This window comes from Pelophylax lessonae (genome assembly GCF_965119305.1).
Source record: "Pelophylax lessonae genome assembly, chromosome: 1".
In the NCBI taxonomy this organism is placed as follows: Eukaryota; Metazoa; Chordata; class Amphibia; order Anura; family Ranidae; genus Pelophylax; species Pelophylax lessonae.
The window spans coordinates 47,784,863-47,803,843 of NC_138768.1; the positions used below are offsets into that span (position 1 = coordinate 47,784,863).

The following is an 18,981-nucleotide window of genomic DNA, read 5'->3' on the forward strand; positions in this document are numbered from 1 at the left end:
ACAGAAAAAACACAAGACAGAGGACACAGTTTTCAGAAATTTTACTCTCCAATTGAGAAACGTCTGTACATTAAAAGCACAAGTGCTTCAATAAGTTTAGTGAAAATGGAACCAGGAACAAGGACAGCGACAGCCACAGGCCAACAGGAAAAAACGGTGGAATTTACTCAAATGTGGACAGGAAATTCAATACAATTTCTTTCAGCTTGGCTTCTGCCTGCTCGGAGATCTTTCCGTCGGTCCTAAGACAAAAAATGACATGGTTAGCCTTTACAAAGTGGAAGCCTAAACCAAAAGATTTTTTAAGACCATAATTGAAGCTGCATGACAAGGCCATCATCATCAGATATTGATTTAAGCTAAAACAGTGCTTAAAGGTAGTCTTGCTTTACAAAGGAGGATTGAGGGAGGGAGGGAGATAAACACCACACACTAATATTAAACAGCAGTTCCTCCAATTAAGATATTCAATACCTTACCACCCATAATCTATATCATCCAGCCCCATAGACAAGTTTGGGATAAGTTTATAAAAAAAAAAAAAAAATATCCCTTTTAAGATCCAGTAGCAACAATGCTCTGCAGGTGGCATCTATTCTAGTTATGACCAACTGCTTGGGTCCTTACCAACAGTTAGGAACCACAGTGATACCAGATGTGATCACTGGATGCCATGACAGTATCAACATGCTGGTTCTATGAGGAAAAAAAAGCCTTCGTCTTGCAGATGAACACTGCCATCTTAAAATGACCTAATACAGTGGAACATGTCCAGGGGTGTCAACCTCAGCAGAGCTTCCTGTCAAAGTTGGCACAGCGCCGATATTGTCGCCCAAAATTCAGAGATGCAATCAATGTTGAAGTATTTCACTGTAATGGTGGACAAGTTTACGCTCCCTTCCCTAAATTGTAGAAAGTTACCAAAGCTGTAAAGACAACTTTAACAAACTGCGCAAAAAAAAAAAAAAAAAAAACACACGAGATGTAACTTCTAGCCAAGCAATTCTGGGTTTCATACATGCAGAAGTTGTACCAAAGCACAATTGGGTTCAGTTGCCACAGCCTAGCTTGCCCCGAGTAGAATATACAGAAGCCAATTTATGCATCAGTGGAGCCAAAAGTAGTTGGCATTAGCCCCATTTTTTCTCCCCACATGCTACAGGGGAAGTGGACTTTCATAATGCAAGTCACAGAAATTTAATGAAAACATTGATTTGAGCTACATTGATTCAGATGGCACTAGTGCAAACAGGCGTTTTTGGATCACTGAGTCCTCATTCTGGGGAAAATGGTACCAAATTAAGAAATATGCAACTCTTGAAACCAATGAATAAAATGAGCAATCTTTACCTAATGCTTGCTAGTAAGTCCTGGTGTTGGCTTTTAACGTGAGCCAGGAAAGTCTGCTCGAATCTTGTGATCTTGCTTGGCTCCATCTTGTCCAGATGACCTCTTACACCAGCATAGATAACTGCTACCTGTTCTTCAATGGCCATGGGAACTGCAAAAATAGAAAGATAACATATGTGCAGAAAACAGAATAAAAAACTATGGTTAGATAGAAGACCAGAGGCTAAGTCAGCTTACCATACTGTCCTTGCTTCAGCAGCTCAGTCAGGCGCACACCACGGTTCAACAGCTGCTGGGTAGCAGCATCCAAATCAGAGCCGAACTGGGCAAAAGCTGCAACCTCACGGTACTGAGCCAACTCCAGCTTCATGGTACCGGCCACCTAGATATAGAAAAAATTAATAAATGCCTGTTTTTGGAGGAAGAGAAACAAATTTCTTCCAGGGGCCTACAGAGAATTGAGTCCATGATCAGTGGATTGCAAGTGCAATGTCAAGCTCTGGAAGAATCTTCCTATAGCTGTGTGCTCATATCTCTGTATAGGCTATCTAAGAGCTGAAAGAACGTGAATAGACAAGTGATCAGAACGCTCACAGTACACTGAAACTGGACATCCTCCAGCCACAATGGAAGATGGGACTTATAATTTAGTCATCTCCCAAGGACACAGCTGAGCAGGCAAAGCTCTGCACAGCCATGCTAATTTTTATATGTGACAGCGGCTACTGGGAAATTGCTGCATAGTAACATTATAGAACCCTTAATATCAGTGTAACAGTATACAAAAGCTGACCCTATCCTTTAAAAGCACTAGTTATAAAGTATATTTTCTCAACATCCTAGCATAGGCTGGTCCATTTAAGTGATTGTACTAGCACTTTTTTTTTCTATTATAGAAGAAGGGATTTTGATATTTTGACTTGACTGTTTCCTATATTTTTTTGTATGGTTTGTTGGTTTGAAAAATTTAATAAAAAGATTAAAAAAAAAAAAAAAAAAAGCATTAGTTCGTAAACAGTAGATGTAGACTTGCCTGTTTCATGGCTTTGGTCTGAGCAGCAGAACCTACACGGGACACAGACAGACCGACGTTGATGGCAGGTCGGATACCCTTGTAAAACAGCTCAGTCTCCAAAAAGATCTACAAAGGAGGAGATGATTGGAATGTTGGAGCAGAAATAAATTGACAACTAAAATAACTTTAAACCAATGTAAGCAGCCACTTACCTGTCCATCAGTGATGGAGATGACATTTGTTGGGATGTAAGCAGACACGTCACCAGCCTGTGTCTCAATGACGGGGAGAGCAGTTAAAGAGCCCCCTCCAAAGGTGTCGTTCATCTTTGCAGCTCTCTCCAGCAGACGGGAATGGAGATAGAACACATCACCAGGGTAAGCCTCACGACCAGGAGGACGACGCAGCAGCAGCGACATTTGACGGTAGGCCACAGCCTGCAGAAACAGGATATGTTACACAACCAGTAACAGCAATTGCAGGTATTGTACTTCATACCCGCCCCAAGCTACATTGTTTCTAATATATAGTCAACAGCACGGTCTCATTTCACCAATTGCTTCAGTTCTGGAGGTAGGCGGGTCATACTACTGTAGCAAATCTAAATCTATATCAGCTCACTAGAATCCACCCATAAGCAAACTTGCCATTTTATTTTTTAGTGAAACAATCCTTCACAAGACAGCCAGTTGTACCACAATACAAGACATCCCAAAAAGGTTAAGCGAAGGTAAAAGCAAATGGCAACCAGTGGTGATAAATGTGGACAGCTGCTGCTTTTTGTAGGGTTCAGGCTCAGGAGGGGGGCTGTCATCCTGATCCCAGCTACCAATGAAAGGTCAGAATTAGGTAATTATCCCCAATACAGTTCTGAAGAAGGTTTCACATTCATAGAAAAAAAAGTGGAAGATTTTTTGGCTAACTTAGATAGGACAACTGGCATTCAATTTAGCAATATATGAAGACCTACATAACCAGTTGCCCAAGCATATAGCTCTCAAGGCATTTGTTTTTGGATAAACTGGGATAATGCATACCTGTTTTGATAAATCGTCATAGATGATCAGAGCGTGTTTTCCGTTGTCTCTGAAGTACTCTCCCATAGAGCAGCCAGAGTATGGAGCCAGGTACTGCAGGGGAGCAGCGTCAGAGGCGGTGGCAGACACCACAATTGTGTATTTCATGGCATCTAAAAAGGTCAAAAACCATTAAAAATTAGTGCAGCGCACACTACCTTGCTTTCAAACAACTCAAAACTTGCGCAACCAACAGCCGCTCCTGGACCCGAACAGATCCCTCCATGGTTTTTTTCAAAAACCATCAGCATTATACATTAAAAGTCAAGAAAACAAAAAAGTGTACAGAGTCAATTTAGAAAGCATCAGGCAGGAAAGGAAATAGGTGTGGTGAGGTGCTGATATACAAGCTACAGGCTGATAAAATCAACAGTGACAATGCTGATAAGTAAAGACTCCTTGCAACTTTTTTCATTCGAATGCACCAATGTGCAAGTAGACACATTCTGCTCTGGAGCACTGCAATAGCAGTGTCACAGCATCGATTGAAGTCGCATTAGGTGAACTTTACTGGAAGGATCAACAGGTATTTGTGGGACTGCTGCAGCATTTTAATGAGGCCATTGTACTACTTTAATCCCTAAAAAAGGTAATCTTCAATACAAAATTGCAGGTCCTTGGCCTACCTGATCGCTATGGCCAAAAAAATAAAAATAAAAAACCTAGCAAATATATTGCATGTTCTACCTGTATCAGTCAACCTCTTGACCAGCTGGGCCACGGTGGATCTCTTCTGTCCAATAGCTACATAGATACAGTACAGTTTCTTCTTCTCATCAGTTCCATCGTTAAACCTCTTCTGGTTGATGATGGTATCAATAGCAATGGCAGTTTTGCTGTGAACCAATTAGCACAAAAGGAAAATAAGTCCCAACAAACCGAAAGGTATCTGTATGCATTTCTAAGCACCAACCCCCACATTTCAAACCTAAGGGTCCTTTCCGCCCGGTGGAATCGATCTGCCAATCCCAGCTGATGAAAGTTCCATCTCTGCTTACTGTGCAGAGACAGACCTGTCAGAGCCCCGCTCTCTATGAGGAGATCAAATGAAAACTGACAGTGCTCAACGGATGGAAAATAGGGTTACCATCCGTCTGGATTTCACAGACCTGATCGGATGGCAGCGGGTGTCAGCTGATATGTCACTGCTGGCATCCGCTGCCCCATAGGGGTGGAGCATCCGGCCAGGTCCCCCTGAAAAACTGACCGGCAGACCTGATCGGAAAGCACGTGTGAAAAGAAGCCTTGAACATTACAGATTGAACACTCAAATTGTTTTTCGTATTGCCACACTAAGACAAGGTTCACGTCAGTGGGTGTGCATTTAAAGTGCATGTATTCCCTCAGCCGCACAAAACGTGCTGCTTTAAAGGCCAAGTTCAGGTTCAAATTCAAAGGACACATCTTTGCAGGGGAAAAAAAAAAAAAATTCTTTTAGATTATAGGAAAAGGTGAATTAAAGCCCAAAACCAAACACCTACTTTGCTTTATCATCAAAAGCCATCTATGGTTGTAGGTCAGTCGGGGAATATTACCCTTACATTTTGGCAGAACAGGAAGTCAAACCGTAATAATCAGCCCCCCACCTTCCCATTTTATGTACAGGGCAAGGAAGATAGGGGACAAGTCAGTAAAGTATTTAAAGAAAACACCATTTTGACAGAGGTTGACTCACTTACCCAGTTTGTCTGTCACCAATGATCAGCTCACGCTGGCCACGGCCAATAGGCACCAAACTGTCCACAGCCTTGATTCCTGTCTGCATGGGCTCCCTCACAGAAATACGAGGGATAATGCCAGGGGCCTTCAGACCCACTCTCCTACGGAGTTTTGAGGTAATTGGACCCTTAAAGAAAAAAAAAAAAAAAAAAGTCAAGACTTACGTTCCAAACTATTGATTAAATACTGTATCCTCTTAGGAAAAAACAACCCTGCGGTTATACAAAAATCAGTTTTAACCAACTTTCAAATGTGTTTTATTGAAAAATAATCACGAAAAAAGGTAATGACAAGATTAAAAAAAAAAAATAAAATTAATAGACATTAGGCAAAACACTGCTCCATAAAGGAGGCAGCTCAATACTCGAGCCTCAGATTTATTCAAGAACAGGGGTTCTATGTTTAGGGCAATATAGTCAGCAGGGAAGCAGGTAATTTGCACCCCTAAGTATCCAAAGACTTACCCTGGCTAGGGCTGAGAAGAAGTGGCGAGGGTACAGAGGAATGTATAGGTAGTATTTGAGATGTCGCCAAGTGGATCCTAAGACTGGAGTGGGTCCCGGATTAATCTAACCTGGAGAATAGTACGTATGGGATCAGTGCAACCGATATTCACTTTTGAAGAATCGGTAGGTCTCAAATTTACCCATATTGCTTCAAGCGGTTGTACTAGGGTGATGCCTGCAGCTATCACCCCAGTAACTTTGTTTTTTATAGAGCCGACGGTCTGCATTTTTGTAACCACCAATGCAGCCACTCGGCTGTTATTACAAGCGAGGCGTCGGCTAGAGGAACCCGAGACTGCCACAAACCTCTGTACCTTCCAGTTTAGACAAGAGGCCAACAGGTCCACCTCGGGTGTACCCCAAAGACAAGTGATGAAACCCCTCAGGATTAAGCGACCATTTCCCCTGGTCCAATGCCTGTCGACATAACCTGCTTGCCAAATTTCCACCTCTGGAATGAATACAGCAGAGGGGATGGAACGAATTGTTTTGCTCACCTTAGAATACTGGCTACCTCCCGAACCGCCAGGGCACTTCTTATGCCCCGGTGATTACCACAGGCAATGGTATTGTCCGATTGAACGTCAGGACACCCCTGAAGACGAATTTCCAATGATCCAGACAGTCCGATTGCTCGGAGTTCCAGTACATTGATCAGCAGTCTGGACTCTGGAAGATTTCAGACCCCCTGAACACAATCTGTGCCGAGGACACCTCCCCACCGGGACAAGTTGGAATCCGTGGGGACAACCATCCAGTACAGGGGGAGAAAAAGAGTTATCCCTTTCTCAGTGCTGGAGAATGAAGCCACCAGGATCAGGGACCCTCTCGTGCCTCGGCTCAACAGGATCAGACTGCCTAGAGACTGAGGATTCTTGTCCCATTTCACCAGGATCTCTTTGCACAGATCTCATGTGGAACTGTGCAAACCGAACAACCTTGAAGGTAGATGCCATCAGGCCTAGCAACCCCATGGAAGCCTGAGGGTCTGCTGAACAGAAGCTGGATTGCCACCTGCAATTTCTGGAGTTTTGCCAGGGGAAGAAACACTCTGGCTGACGCAGAGTCTGACCCAGATATTCCAGTCTTGGACAAAACCAGAGCAGACTTCTGAGGGTTCAGAACCTAAATGAACTCCCTCAGCGTTTGCAGAGTAATCTCCAAGCTGTCCATCAGAGCAGTCAGACTCCGTTCACAGACAATGATCATCCAGGTACCCCAGTACCGCGATCCCCTGCTGATGCAACAATGCTAGTACCAGGGCCAACACTTTCATGAAGACCCAAGAAGCAGAGGCGATACCAAAGGGTAACGCCCCAAACTGACAATGCTCCTCGCCCACGGCAAAACAGAAGCGCTGGTGACTGCCACATATTGGAAAGCGAAGGTAGGCATCCTTGATGTCGATAGAAGCGAGAAAATCCCCTCTGATGTAGGGGACGCTACTAACATGCGAATGGACTCAAACTGAAACTTCTGTACCTGCACAAAGCAGTTGAGTCTTGCGGTCCAGAATTGGACGTACCTCGTCTTCCTTCCTGGAGACTGTAAAGAGGTTTGAGAAAAACATCAGAACCAGGACAATCAGCCCTTGAAGTAACAAGTCTTGCACCGCCCCAAAAGGGACCCAGTAAGTGATCTGGGGACAAGCGCAGGTTGGAAGGGAAGAACATTTCCAGAGGATAAGATCGAAACGAGATCTTGTAGCTGGACCGAAGGACTTCGTGGACCCACTTGTCCTTTACCAGGGAAGTCCACGGACCCGGAAACCGGTGAAGACTACCCCCACCCTAGATACGTGTGAGGACGCCCCTTGTCCACAGGAGCCTGCTTGTGATTTTCCAGACCAGGTTCTGCTGGAACCTCTGGTAGAGGCTCTGAAGGCCTTAGATGCTTTATCTTGAGACCCAGAGGGATGAAAAAGGCCTCTGAGCCAAGAAGAATGGTTAAGAGAAAGATCCAGGAGTCAGTACTAGAGGAGGAGGGGCTCCCACCACCGAAATACTGTCACATAGCAGTGACCGTTTTTGAAGCTATTTCCAACGAGAAAACAAAAAATGGCCACCAAGGCTCCACAAACATGGCCATCGATCTACAGCATAAAAAGGCTACAAAAAAATATGGCGGCCCTGCCCGGCTCCCGGGGACCCCAGGAGCACTGAACACTATCGCAACAGAAAGAGGGCGTCCCTTGTGGAGCCCCCACCAGATAGTCCCTTCCCCAAAGGTTGATCGCCCTGGTCGCCGGCGGTGTCTTCCCCCTTCAGTTCGACACCCCACGACCGACCTAAAAAAGGAGGAAAGTAACAAATCCGCAGAGGGCCACTGAAAAAGGGGGGGGATGCTGCATGGGAAGGAGGGGAACCCAGGCATCCAACTGTCCAATGGGAAGGCCATGTCAAGCCCAAAACCCTCCAGGGGTGGGGTGGGTTAACGACAGCTACCTACCATACCAGGAACAGGGTGGGCATCGCTCCTGACAGACCACTGCTCCATCGGAAAAGGGGGGCTGTCGGCCAGGAGGAACACTGCAACATTTAACTTGCAGGCCAGCTGCCCCCGTCCAGTGAGTCCTGCACTGGCCAGACCCTCTGGATCTAGATTTTCTAGTCCGTCGCCCAGTCCAGCAGTTGATCGTAGATTCTCACGGGAACAAAGATAGGACAAAATCTCATTTAAAAAAGGAAAAAATTGCCAGGACCAGAGACCCCAGCAAGGAACTAGGTCCTTACTCCTGACTAGGTAGAGCAAAAAAAAAAAAAATAAATAAATCTGTCGACCCTTAGTACATAGCAAAGACCCCGAATACCCCAGGTATCCCATATTACTGTTGGGACTCAAACTGCCAGTTAGATTGTAGGTCATCCAAATCTAGGAAGGCGGATAGCCAAAATGGGTTCTGCCCCCCATCCAGAGTTGGGAGGAGGGAGACTCAATTAGAGCAAGCCAAAAGGGTGAGCGGCCTGAGAGGACCAGGGTTCCAAATCCTGCATCAGGGAGTTATAAAAAAGGAGGCTCCTGGACAACCATTTGACTTAAAAAGATTACATACTCAAGGACCTGCAGCTTTTACACTGACACTTGCTCCAAAGAGCAGTCATCTTCAGGTTCTGCTACTCCAATTAAGTTGCTCCGACGAATACCAGAAACCTGGGAGGCCCCTAGGGAAAAGGGCTAGGTTGCTTGCTTGATCTAATTTTTTCCTTTTTAAGTTTAAAAAAATAAATCAATCAATAAACCTGCAGTCTGGTGATGGGACTGAACTAGCTCTGACATGACCAGCATAATAAACTAGTATCTATTTTTAACAGCTGTTGAAGGGGGAATCAAGAACAGGAATAAAATTTAGTCCAGTCGTTCAGATAGGTCATATCAAAGCTCAGCCCACTTGTTTGGATAAACCACAGATTCATAAAAATGAATCTGGACACTTTAGGATAGACTTCATATGCTGAACCCATCACTCTGAACTGAAGGTGACAATTTACGCAACTGCATTTCCATGTGGAACACCCAATTATTGAAACTTCCTTCCATTACTGGTAGACCTGAATTATAAACACCACGCAGACAGATGGGATTACCTTGCCATCAATGGCGTTACCCAGAGCATCCACAACACGTCCCAGCAGTTCTTCACCAACAGGTACATCCACAATAGCACCAGTTCTCTTCACAATGTCTCCTTCCTTGATGAGCTTGTCATTACCGAACACCACAACACCAACATTGTCTGGCTCCAAGTTCAAGGACATACCCTAGTGGGAAAAAAAAATAAAGTAACAAATTTTAAAGGAAGCCTCAAAAAGGCATGCTGCCTACCTGGAGCCATTTAGAATACCTCCTCATACTAACCCAATGAACTATTTCAACGGGTTGTCTTAAGGCAACACAACAGATAAGATAAAAAGTCTAGGTTCACATCTATGCAGGTCTTCATGTGTTTTGCATTCTACTCCCCCCCCCCACCCCCCTAAAAACACTGTATATAGCTGGTTGCCAAGCAGCGGGCCAGGAAGCCAGCCGCTAAGAATCTGCAGCAAAAATAAAAATGGATGGGAGGGGGGGGGGTGTGTGAACATAGGGTAAGTGCTGGTTCACATTTGTGCGATCACAGAGATCGCATGTAATTCGGAGCGCACTGCTCCTAAAATCACATGCGATCTCTGTGCGGTGCAAATTCAGCCAGTTTGTATGGCTGAATTTGCACAGCAATCGCACAGGACCCTTTTTTGGTTCACACTAGTGCAATCCGATACTGTGCGAACTTTCAGATCGCACTGATATGCGATCTGATGGCGTTGTTAACTTTTAATGACACCCCCAGCGTATCGCATATGGCAGTGTGAACTGCTAGGGGTGCGGATGCGATGCGGGAACATGCTGTATATTCGCAGCGTTCCCGCTTCGCCCAAATGTGAACCGGCACTAAAGGTTAGGGCTGAACGATAGTCGATGTGATATCGACTACCGTTCTGCAGGCGTGGGCGATATATTTATATCGCCGAAGACACGATATTTACCATTAGGCAGGGAGAAGTCAGGACTCGGGGGGGGGGGGGGGAGGAGGACTCACAGTGCTGGCAGCCACCCCACACGTTCAGTGGTGAGCAGCTGCACAGCTAACCAATCACATGGGCCTGCCCACCTGATTGGTTCGCTGTGTCGCTACTCACGTGATTGTTCGCTGTGCCGCTACTCACCGCTCAGTCAAGAGAACTAGCTCCAGGGCGGCATGTGGGACAGATGTCATGTCGGGCTGTGTTCTTCTACCTCCTACCACAACTGTGAGTCCCGACTCTGCCTAATCCGTCTTCTGCATTCCACCCAGAGAAATATTGAGTTATATATTGTTGAAAACGAAATATCGTAATGTTCTTCCCCCCCCCCCCCCCAATATCGTGCAGCCCTACTAAAGGTTAGGCTGTAAATGGGTTCTCAGGGGCACTTATTCTCAATTTAGAAATTAAAATAGTATAGGATGAAGTGGTTATAAAAGATTAAGTTTTTTTACCTTAATGACTTGTCTGCATTCGGGGAAAAAAAAAAAAAAAAACCCATGCCAGCTCTCCATTGCTTACCGAATCTCGATCCAGCACTGTCAGTCTGCAGCAGTGTTCTGCCATCCAGTCTTATTGCTTAGAGCAGTGGTCCTCAACTCCGGTCCTCAGGGCCCACTAACAGGCCAGATTTTAAGTATTACCTTGGGGAGATGAAGACTAGAGTACTGCAATCACTGAGCAGCAAATGATATCACCTGGGATTTATTTCACTTATCTTGCAAATCTGGCCTGTTAGTGGGCCCTGTAGGCCAGGGTTGAGGACCACTGGCTTAGAGGATTTGACAGCAGCAAGAGCCACACAATGTCAATACATGCACAGTGCAACTTGAGATCGAGCCCACATGAGTGCCCCCCATAGCAATCCAAAGGCAGGAGGAGCCAGGAGCGCCAGTGGGAGACCCCAGAAAGGGAGAATTGGGCATGCTCTGCGCAAAACTTATTACACAGAGCAGGTTTGACATTTTAGGAAGGAAAAAAAAAAAAAAAAAACTAAACATTTACAATCACTGAAGTTAGTCTAGTCAGAGGGAGTCTAAAGAGGAAGTAAAGGCAAAACCCAATGCTAAACCTACCCCTAATGCCTGTAAAAAGGGGATCGCTATACTTACCTATTCTAAAGTAACTCTGGGCCCCAGCAGCCCCCTCTGTGTGCAGGAGAAATCCAACAATGGCTAGGAAATGCTTACGAAGGGACGTCACCCCTGGTGTTACTATTGGGCTTCAGCTGTTGGCTGCCTCACCACTAACAGCTCAGCCTGGGAACAGACCTGAGCAGCTACAAAATAATAAGTATAGCGATCCTCTTTACAGGGTTAGAGTTGGGTGGGAGCAGCTCTAGAACTAGTTCTGTTTTGCATTTACCTCCAATTAACCACTTCTTGCCCTAGTGCAGTTTTTAAATGGCATTGGTGTAGCAGCTTTTCATCCCGGTGCCGTCTCACCCTCAGTGGGTCCCAGCAGTGGTACAGGCTGAACTTACAGACGTCACTCACCCTAATTGTCTGAGGTGAAAAGTCCTACCCAAGCTCTGCCCCATGGTCCTTAAGAAGGCACTCATTACACAGGCCTTGGACACCACACAAATTAAAAAAATGACGACGAACCTTCAACCCTGAGGAGAATTCCACCATCTCTTCAGCCTGGACATTTCTAAGACCATAGACACGGGCAATACCATCTCCAATGGAAAGCACTCTGCCTGTTTCTTCCAGTTCAGTGCTGATGTCTGCACCCAGGATACGTTCTTCCAGGATGGAGGATACCTCGGCAGTACCTGTAGAATATTTTGGCCTTTCAGTAAAGTAAAAAATGGCAACAAATCTAAAACTATAACAAAAATGAAGCCACGATCTGATAATTTTCTAAATCACGAACCATCTAGCTCATGGGTGTCCAACCTTTTGACCTCTCTGGGCCACATTGAGTGTAGAGAAATTTTCTCGGGCCGCATATAAAATATATACTATAGTTAAGGCATGTAATAAAATGCTGTTGCACCCCCCCGCACTAATTTGACACAACTAGAGGATGATCAAATGAAATGGAATCCGTATACAGAGGTTTACTTCTTCTGAGAGATAAGGAACACTCCAACCACCATGACCACTTCAGTGATTTGAAGTGGTCATGGTGGTAGGAGTCAGAAACACTGCACATGCTCCCCTCCCCTCAGCCTCTGACTACCATTAGTTGGAAGCTGTTGTGGCTGTGCCCCCGACCCGACTTCCTTCCTCCCCAGCAAAATAAAATTGCCAGGGGGCAGTGGGCCGCATTGCCTGCGGCTCTGGGCCGCAGGTTGGACATGCCTGATCTAGCTACTGGACAACATGAAAATAAAAGCCTCACAGGTGAGGCAAAAATCTGTATCCAGATTTATAATCTTACACCAATTGACAACTTTAACCATTGCAAGTGTTCCATTTCTCTTTGGTATGAGGCTTTAAGTGCAAGACCTCAAAACTTGCCACAGATATGAAATACTATTTATAAAGTGCTAGACTATAGCTGCAGTTTTTAAAAAAGAATGCTTTCACATGCCTATACACGCACAAGTCCAGGGAAAGCTTTAGGCTTGCAAATTGTTCATCAGTTGGAACTATTCTAGGCGTCTAAACTTATAAACTCAACTGTCACCCTGTCTTATTCAGATAGAGATGAGCTTGTCTGACCTTCAATGGGGGTCAGCAAGGGCCCAGACCATAAAGGTTACAGATCATGTGTAAAGGTGACCAGTTAGAGATCATGTGTAAAGGTGACCACAAAGCAACTAGAAAGGCATCCCAACATTGATATCTACGACACATTAAACATTCATCTGCACACAAGACAAAGCACTTACCGGTCTTCTGAAGCCATGATCCAGATGCATGGATATTCCTAGTTGCAACAAAAGTTGCACCAAGAGCTTTTTTGGAGACCTAACGAAAAAACAAAAGATTTATTTTCATATAATATCTTCTATAAATATTAATGCCCTTCAGACAGGAAATGGGCCCTGATACAATGACAAGCTTCAAGTCACCTTGTGAACTTTGTCCTTGAACAACATGTGAGCCGACAACCTTCTATAATGATTCCTGAACTACAAACCTAGCGTAATATACAAAGCATAACAGGCTTAATGCATAGCTTACCACACATACCAATAAAGCATTATTGCCTTCAGTGCCCAAATCACATCACTGATAAGACCCCTGACCAGTCACTGACAGACACAAGAGTTGCCCAGTATCGGGCCTAGACTGGAGGTAAATGGCCAGCAGAAAAACTTCTATCATCCAATTTGGCCTTCCTGTCCTACACCAGAATAACAGAGCAATGAGATTGCAGTAAGACAACCTTCCCAAAATCATGACTTCCTTCTAACATTCTAAATTAGCTGAAAAGTGAAAATAGCCAGTCTCACCTCATGTACTATACTGTACAATATCACCATGAATAAAAGGTTGTAAACATTTAGTTAACATTACTATAACTTTCCTGCTCTGTGCAATATAGTTTTGCACAGAGCAGTCCTGATCCTCTTCTGGATTCCTATGCCAACGCACCAGGCCCCTTCAAGTGCTCCCATGGAAAGGCGCTTTCCATGGGGAGCCACTATGCAGGCTCACTACCACGTCACAGCTTTTGATTGACAGAAAGAGGGAGCCAATGGCTCCTGCTGCTATCAATCTGTTCAATGAGGAGAGCAACAGCGGACAGAGCAGATCCACTCATGCACATTGCTGGATCGGGCTTCGATTAGGAGAGGGGGAGGCTGCAGTACAGGTTTTTCACCTTAATGCTTAGAGAACCTTAGGGCTTTACAGCCACTTTAAGGGCCTAAGCATTAGTGATCGACCGATATTGTTTTTTCATTGCCGATACCTTGGCCGATATTTTCGTACATTTAAAACATTTTTTTTCTTCACTTGACAGGTACTCTTATGGAGGGATCCTAAAAGGCCCCAAACCCCTCTGCACTTAAAAGCATTCACAATGCCAAGTTTGGCAGTTATGAATGCTGTAATTTTTTTTAATCTAGCACCAGACAGTACCTGGAAGTGATGTCATGATATCACTTTTGGGTTTTTGCATAGAGATTGAAGACCCAAATGCGGCTTTGATCGGGTCTTGGCAGCCGTGGGACGGGAGACCCGGCGAGCCACGGAAGGCGACGAGAGGGGAGGTAGAAGCCCCCTCCCGCTCCTTGTATTGACAGCTGAGCCGCTTCTCAGCCACATTGGTCATTACAAGATAGCCGACCATCGGCTATGGACGCCGGTACCGGGGTGATACCTCTAGCTGCAGACATCACTCCGGTACAAGCACTTTCCGAAATATCGGCAATATCGGTAACCTCAGGGGCCGATTCTGATATATCGGGGAAAGTGCATATCGGCCCTCGATATATCTGCTTTCCTGATAATCGGTCGATCCCTACTAAGCATATATACAATGGCCAAAAATGTTTTAGAGCAGAAATATTGCAAGTTTAACTTTTGCTGTGTGCCCTGCCCAGGGGGGGAAGGGAGATTTCCCTTTTATTTCCAACAGGAAGTGAAGGAATCAAAAGTGAGGGGGGGGGGGGGGGGGGATTTCCTTCTACGGCTCTGTTCATATTGCTTTACCAGTCTGATTGTTAGGTTGTCCCTTTGATGTCCTCGCTTCCAATACAAGGCTATGGTCCCCACAGGAACCTTTGCCCAAAGAGGACCCTGGACAGGGACCAGTCACATAAAATGGCTTCACCTGTTCCCCTGCACAGAAACCAGTAAGTAACCCTTGAAGCGCAGGCCCACTGCAAAGGAGGACACTTATGGTCCCCTGAGTGCAGCTTTAAATTATTCCAAATAATTAAAGCGGAACTGCAAACCCACTAAAACACTGCAAGCGCAGCTTAAAGTGATTCATTTTTCATTGCCCTTTACTCATTGGCTCACTGGCTGTGACTGACAGCAGTGAGACCCAATGGGCTCTTGCTGCTTTCTCAGCCAATGAGGATGGAGAGGGCTGGGACAGGAATGGCCATCGTGAACATTGCTGGATCGGATCATATTCATGTAAGCAAGGGGTGCTGGGGAGGCCGCTACACAAGGTTTTTTTCCCCTTCATGCATAGAATGCATGAAAGTAAAAAAACCTTCCGCAAAGCTCAGTTCATGCAAACCACTGTGGGTGATTATGTTACCGACACCCTGAAATTGGTTCACAAACCAGCAGTATAATTTGCAGAATTGGACTGCATGGGTGTGAACCCCTATACGATCGGATTCTGGTGTGGCCAAAGTAAAAAAAAAGGTCCTGCACTTGGCGGATTCAGTGCGATTTGTGCCATACAGAATGGCTCAAATTGTACTGCTAGACAATCGCATGTGACTGGAACAGGCATGCGGTGCGATTCCTGTTCAAAATTGAATGCAGTTCCTGCACCACATAGTGACATGTCCCCATACAACATTAAAAAAAAAAAAAAACCATTGGAAAAAGGAACATGTGCCCATACTACACCGAAAAAAAAAAAAAAAAAAAAACAGGTGAAATAAAACTAGCAAAAGGGACATGTGTGTCCATACTACACAAATGTAAAAATAAATAGAACATACATTATATAGAATATATAATGTATATTTCCAGAGCAGACACCTGCAGAGCACACAAGGGCACAGCGATCGCTCCAAGGACTGTAAGCTGAATATATGACAGTAAACTGAATGACACGCCGTGTCCCGGACTCAATGACAGAATGTAGAGGACGTCCCCTGATCACCATACAAAAAAGTTTAAAGGCAAACATCCATGTATTCCATTTCAGGGGTGGGTGGGAATAAAAAAAAACAACAGTATAATACTCAAACCATGGCTAAAGTGTGGAGGTTGCACAGGTATGGTCAGTATAAAAGAACTGAAGGTGGGGGAGGGAAGAAGGAATTTGCAAAAAAAAGTGACTGGAGTATAGGGTGGGGTGGAGGAGCAGGACACAGGGAAAAGCATTCAGCATGAAGGGGGGGTGAGAGATTACAAAAAAATTTATATATATATATATATATATATATATATATATATATATATATATATATATATATATATATATATATATATATATATATATATATTATATCACACACGTGTATGGTTTTTTTTTTTCTCCCCTTCAAGTAGTGATCTCTCTGGAGTATTGGGCACAGAGGACGTCCTCTACTTATTTGTGCAATATCTTCTGTGCAACTGGATCCTAATATAACCCAAGAGGTTAAGGCTCAAGTTCACACCACAAAAATGAACTCCAAATGTCTTATTGCTTACAGTTCACCCCACACACAGTTAGAGCCGGTTCACACTGAGGCGACACGACTTCGGGGGGGGGGGGGGGGGGGGGCGACCTGTGAAGCCGCTTGCACTGCGACTTCGGCACGACTTGCAGGGACTTCACATAATGGAAGTCTATGCAAGTCGCTCCGAGGTCGCCCCAAAGTAGTACAGGACCCTTTTTCTAAGTCGGAGCGACTTGCATTGCTCCTATTAGAACGGGCCCTGTACTACTCAATGGACCGCGACATACCGTGACTTGTCAGGCTGACAAGTCGCCTGAAAAGTTGCGGCAGTGTGAATGGGGTCTTAAGGTCCATTTTTTTTTTTTTTTATTTGATGAGTTTTGCCAAGTTTCACTACAGTTCTGTGCAAAAATAAAATAAAGTGCTGCATGTTGTACTTTATTTCTGCAACAAAAAACAGACTGTCTGCACTGGTGTGAATCAGGGCTATTAGAACAAATGAAAAAACACTGGGCATGCATTTTTTCATGCAGGGAAAAAAAAAATAAACCCCAGGACTGCATCTAGTGTGGACCAGCACTAAAATAATGCACATCAAAGATCAACTTATAAACAAAAAAAAAAAAAAATTATATATATATATATATATATATATATATATATATATATATATATATATATATATATATATATATATATATATATATATTTTTTTTTTTTTTTAATATTTTATATATTATAATTTTTTTTAATTATCTTAATATATAGATAGAAATAATTAAAAAAAAACATCTATATATCAAAATTAAATATATATCTCTATATTAAAATATTTTTTTATATATTTAATATTTAGAGATATACATTTAATTTTGATATATAGATTTTTTTAATTATTTCTATCTATATATTAAGAATTAAAAAAATAATATATAAAAGTAAAAAAAAATTTTTTGTCTATTTGATGCTTATATATGGTGCGATATTGCATTTGATGCTTATATATTTTTTTTTTTTTATATAGATCTGTAAAGGATGATGGTTGCACAGGCATATCAGGTGAAAAAAAGGGGAGTGGGGATTTATTTTTCCTTCTTTAATTAAAGTGAGGGGGTGGGGTCTCTCTGGAGCAGCGCAGAGAACGTCCCTTACACCTTTCTGCAATGAGATTTACAGAACAGGCAAAAAAAAAAAGATAAAAAATAAAATTTTTCAACTGTCACTGCAATGGAAAAAATAGTAAAAACCTGGAAAAAGCAAATATTTTTATAGTAACCATTAGAAAGATCCTAGAGCAGTGTGGAGGGGGTCAGTATAAAAAGCAATGCAGGGAAGAAAGTCACAGATAAACACACAATAATAAAGTGAGATTTCCCTCTGATTCCCCATGCAGTGTGTGGGGGAGGGGGGGGGGGGGTAATGTTGGATGCAGGGAGGGGGTGACAGTCCCCTCATAAAGTTCTATAGACATATATATTCTATCCTCTTCTTATATACAGAGCCCCCGGTGTCCGCCCCTCCCGGTAACAGGCCTCGGGAAGTAAGCGGTGACACGAGGCCGCCGTTGACCTTCACAGAACAGGCCTGCACCGTCCCCGCTCCCCTCACACTGTGCCCCGGGCCTCACCACACACGGCACCCCCGCTCCCCTCACACCGTCCCCGATGCCCCATGAGGTAAGGCCTAGGCTGGAGGACACGGAGGGAGAAGGCCGCTGCAGGATGAGAAGAAGAGCGGAGAAGAAGAAATGAGGCCCGCCCATCCTCACACTTACCACACCGGCCTGCCGGGGCAGAGAGCGGGCGAGGGTGGCGGCTACCCGGACTGTCAGCATGATTCCCGGTGGTGGAGAAAGAGGAGGAGGCGGTGAAGGGCGCGCTGAGCGGGATCTCTTATGTCCGGCTGTCCCCGCTGACTGAGAAGATGGCGGCCCGGTGACGAGCTTGTGAAGAGAAGGTCAGTCCCGCCCACCGGAGAACACCGCCCATCGCCCCGCCTTTTTCCCTATCCAGCTTTATTAACAGGAGGAGGTGAACAACAGGCAATCTGACAGACCGGAGGGGCGGAGCCGCGCTCTAATTAAGCGGAAGATCTCACGGGGAAAATCCCCGCCCATCGCTGCTTTCTTTACACCAAACTTTATTGACGCCGGAGCAGAGAAGAACACACGGCTCCCCTCAAAATGTCCTTCCACAACACGTTTTTTTATTTTCTTTAATTAATAAAAATATGAAATTAAATAAAAATTATTTTTGTCTATTTGATGCTTCTATAGTGCGATATTGCATCTGAATTTTTATTTGTCTCAATTGAATTATGTTTGTTACCTTTTTTTATTTAATTAATAAAAATATGAAATTAAATACAAATCATTTTGGTCTATTTGATGCTTATATATGGTGCGATATTGCATTTTAATTTTTAATTTGTCTCAATTGAATTATGTTTGTTACCTTTTTTATTTAATTAATAAAAATATGAAATGAAATAAAAATTATTT

At 44.1% G+C, this 18,981-nt stretch overlaps 1 protein-coding gene across 1 annotated transcript; it reads right to left on the reverse strand.

Annotated features, from left to right (window-relative positions):
- Positions 1-27: 27 nt before the first annotated feature.
- Positions 28-18,433, reverse strand: ATP5F1A (ATP synthase F1 subunit alpha). Its single transcript, XM_082244187.1, has 12 exons — positions 18,256-18,433; positions 13,068-13,146; positions 11,833-12,002; positions 9,251-9,424; positions 5,121-5,287; positions 4,129-4,277; positions 3,403-3,554; positions 2,578-2,802; positions 2,384-2,491; positions 1,588-1,732; positions 1,351-1,501; positions 28-242 (listed from the first exon to the last, which is right to left on the reverse strand). Exons 1-12 carry the CDS (start codon positions 18,313-18,315, stop codon positions 164-166), a joined length of 1,659 nt encoding a protein of 552 aa, XP_082100313.1. The 5' UTR covers positions 18,316-18,433; the 3' UTR covers positions 28-163.
- Between the last annotated feature and the right edge of the window lie 548 nt (positions 18,434-18,981).

Excerpts from the sequence above, each read along its gene's own strand:
- ATP5F1A (XM_082244187.1), bottom strand. The coding sequence starts at position 18,315 with ATGCTGACAGTCCGGGTAGCCGCCACCCTCGCCCGCTCTCTGCCCCGG. Across the intron at positions 13,147-18,255 it reads TGCCCCGGCAGGCCGGTGTG|GTCTCCAAAAAAGCTCTTGG; the intron begins GTAAGTGTGAGG and ends TTTTTTCGTTAG. Across the intron at positions 9,425-11,832 it reads AATTCTCCTCAGGGTTGAAG|GGTATGTCCTTGAACTTGGA; the intron begins GTTCGTCGTCAT and ends TTTTCCCACTAG.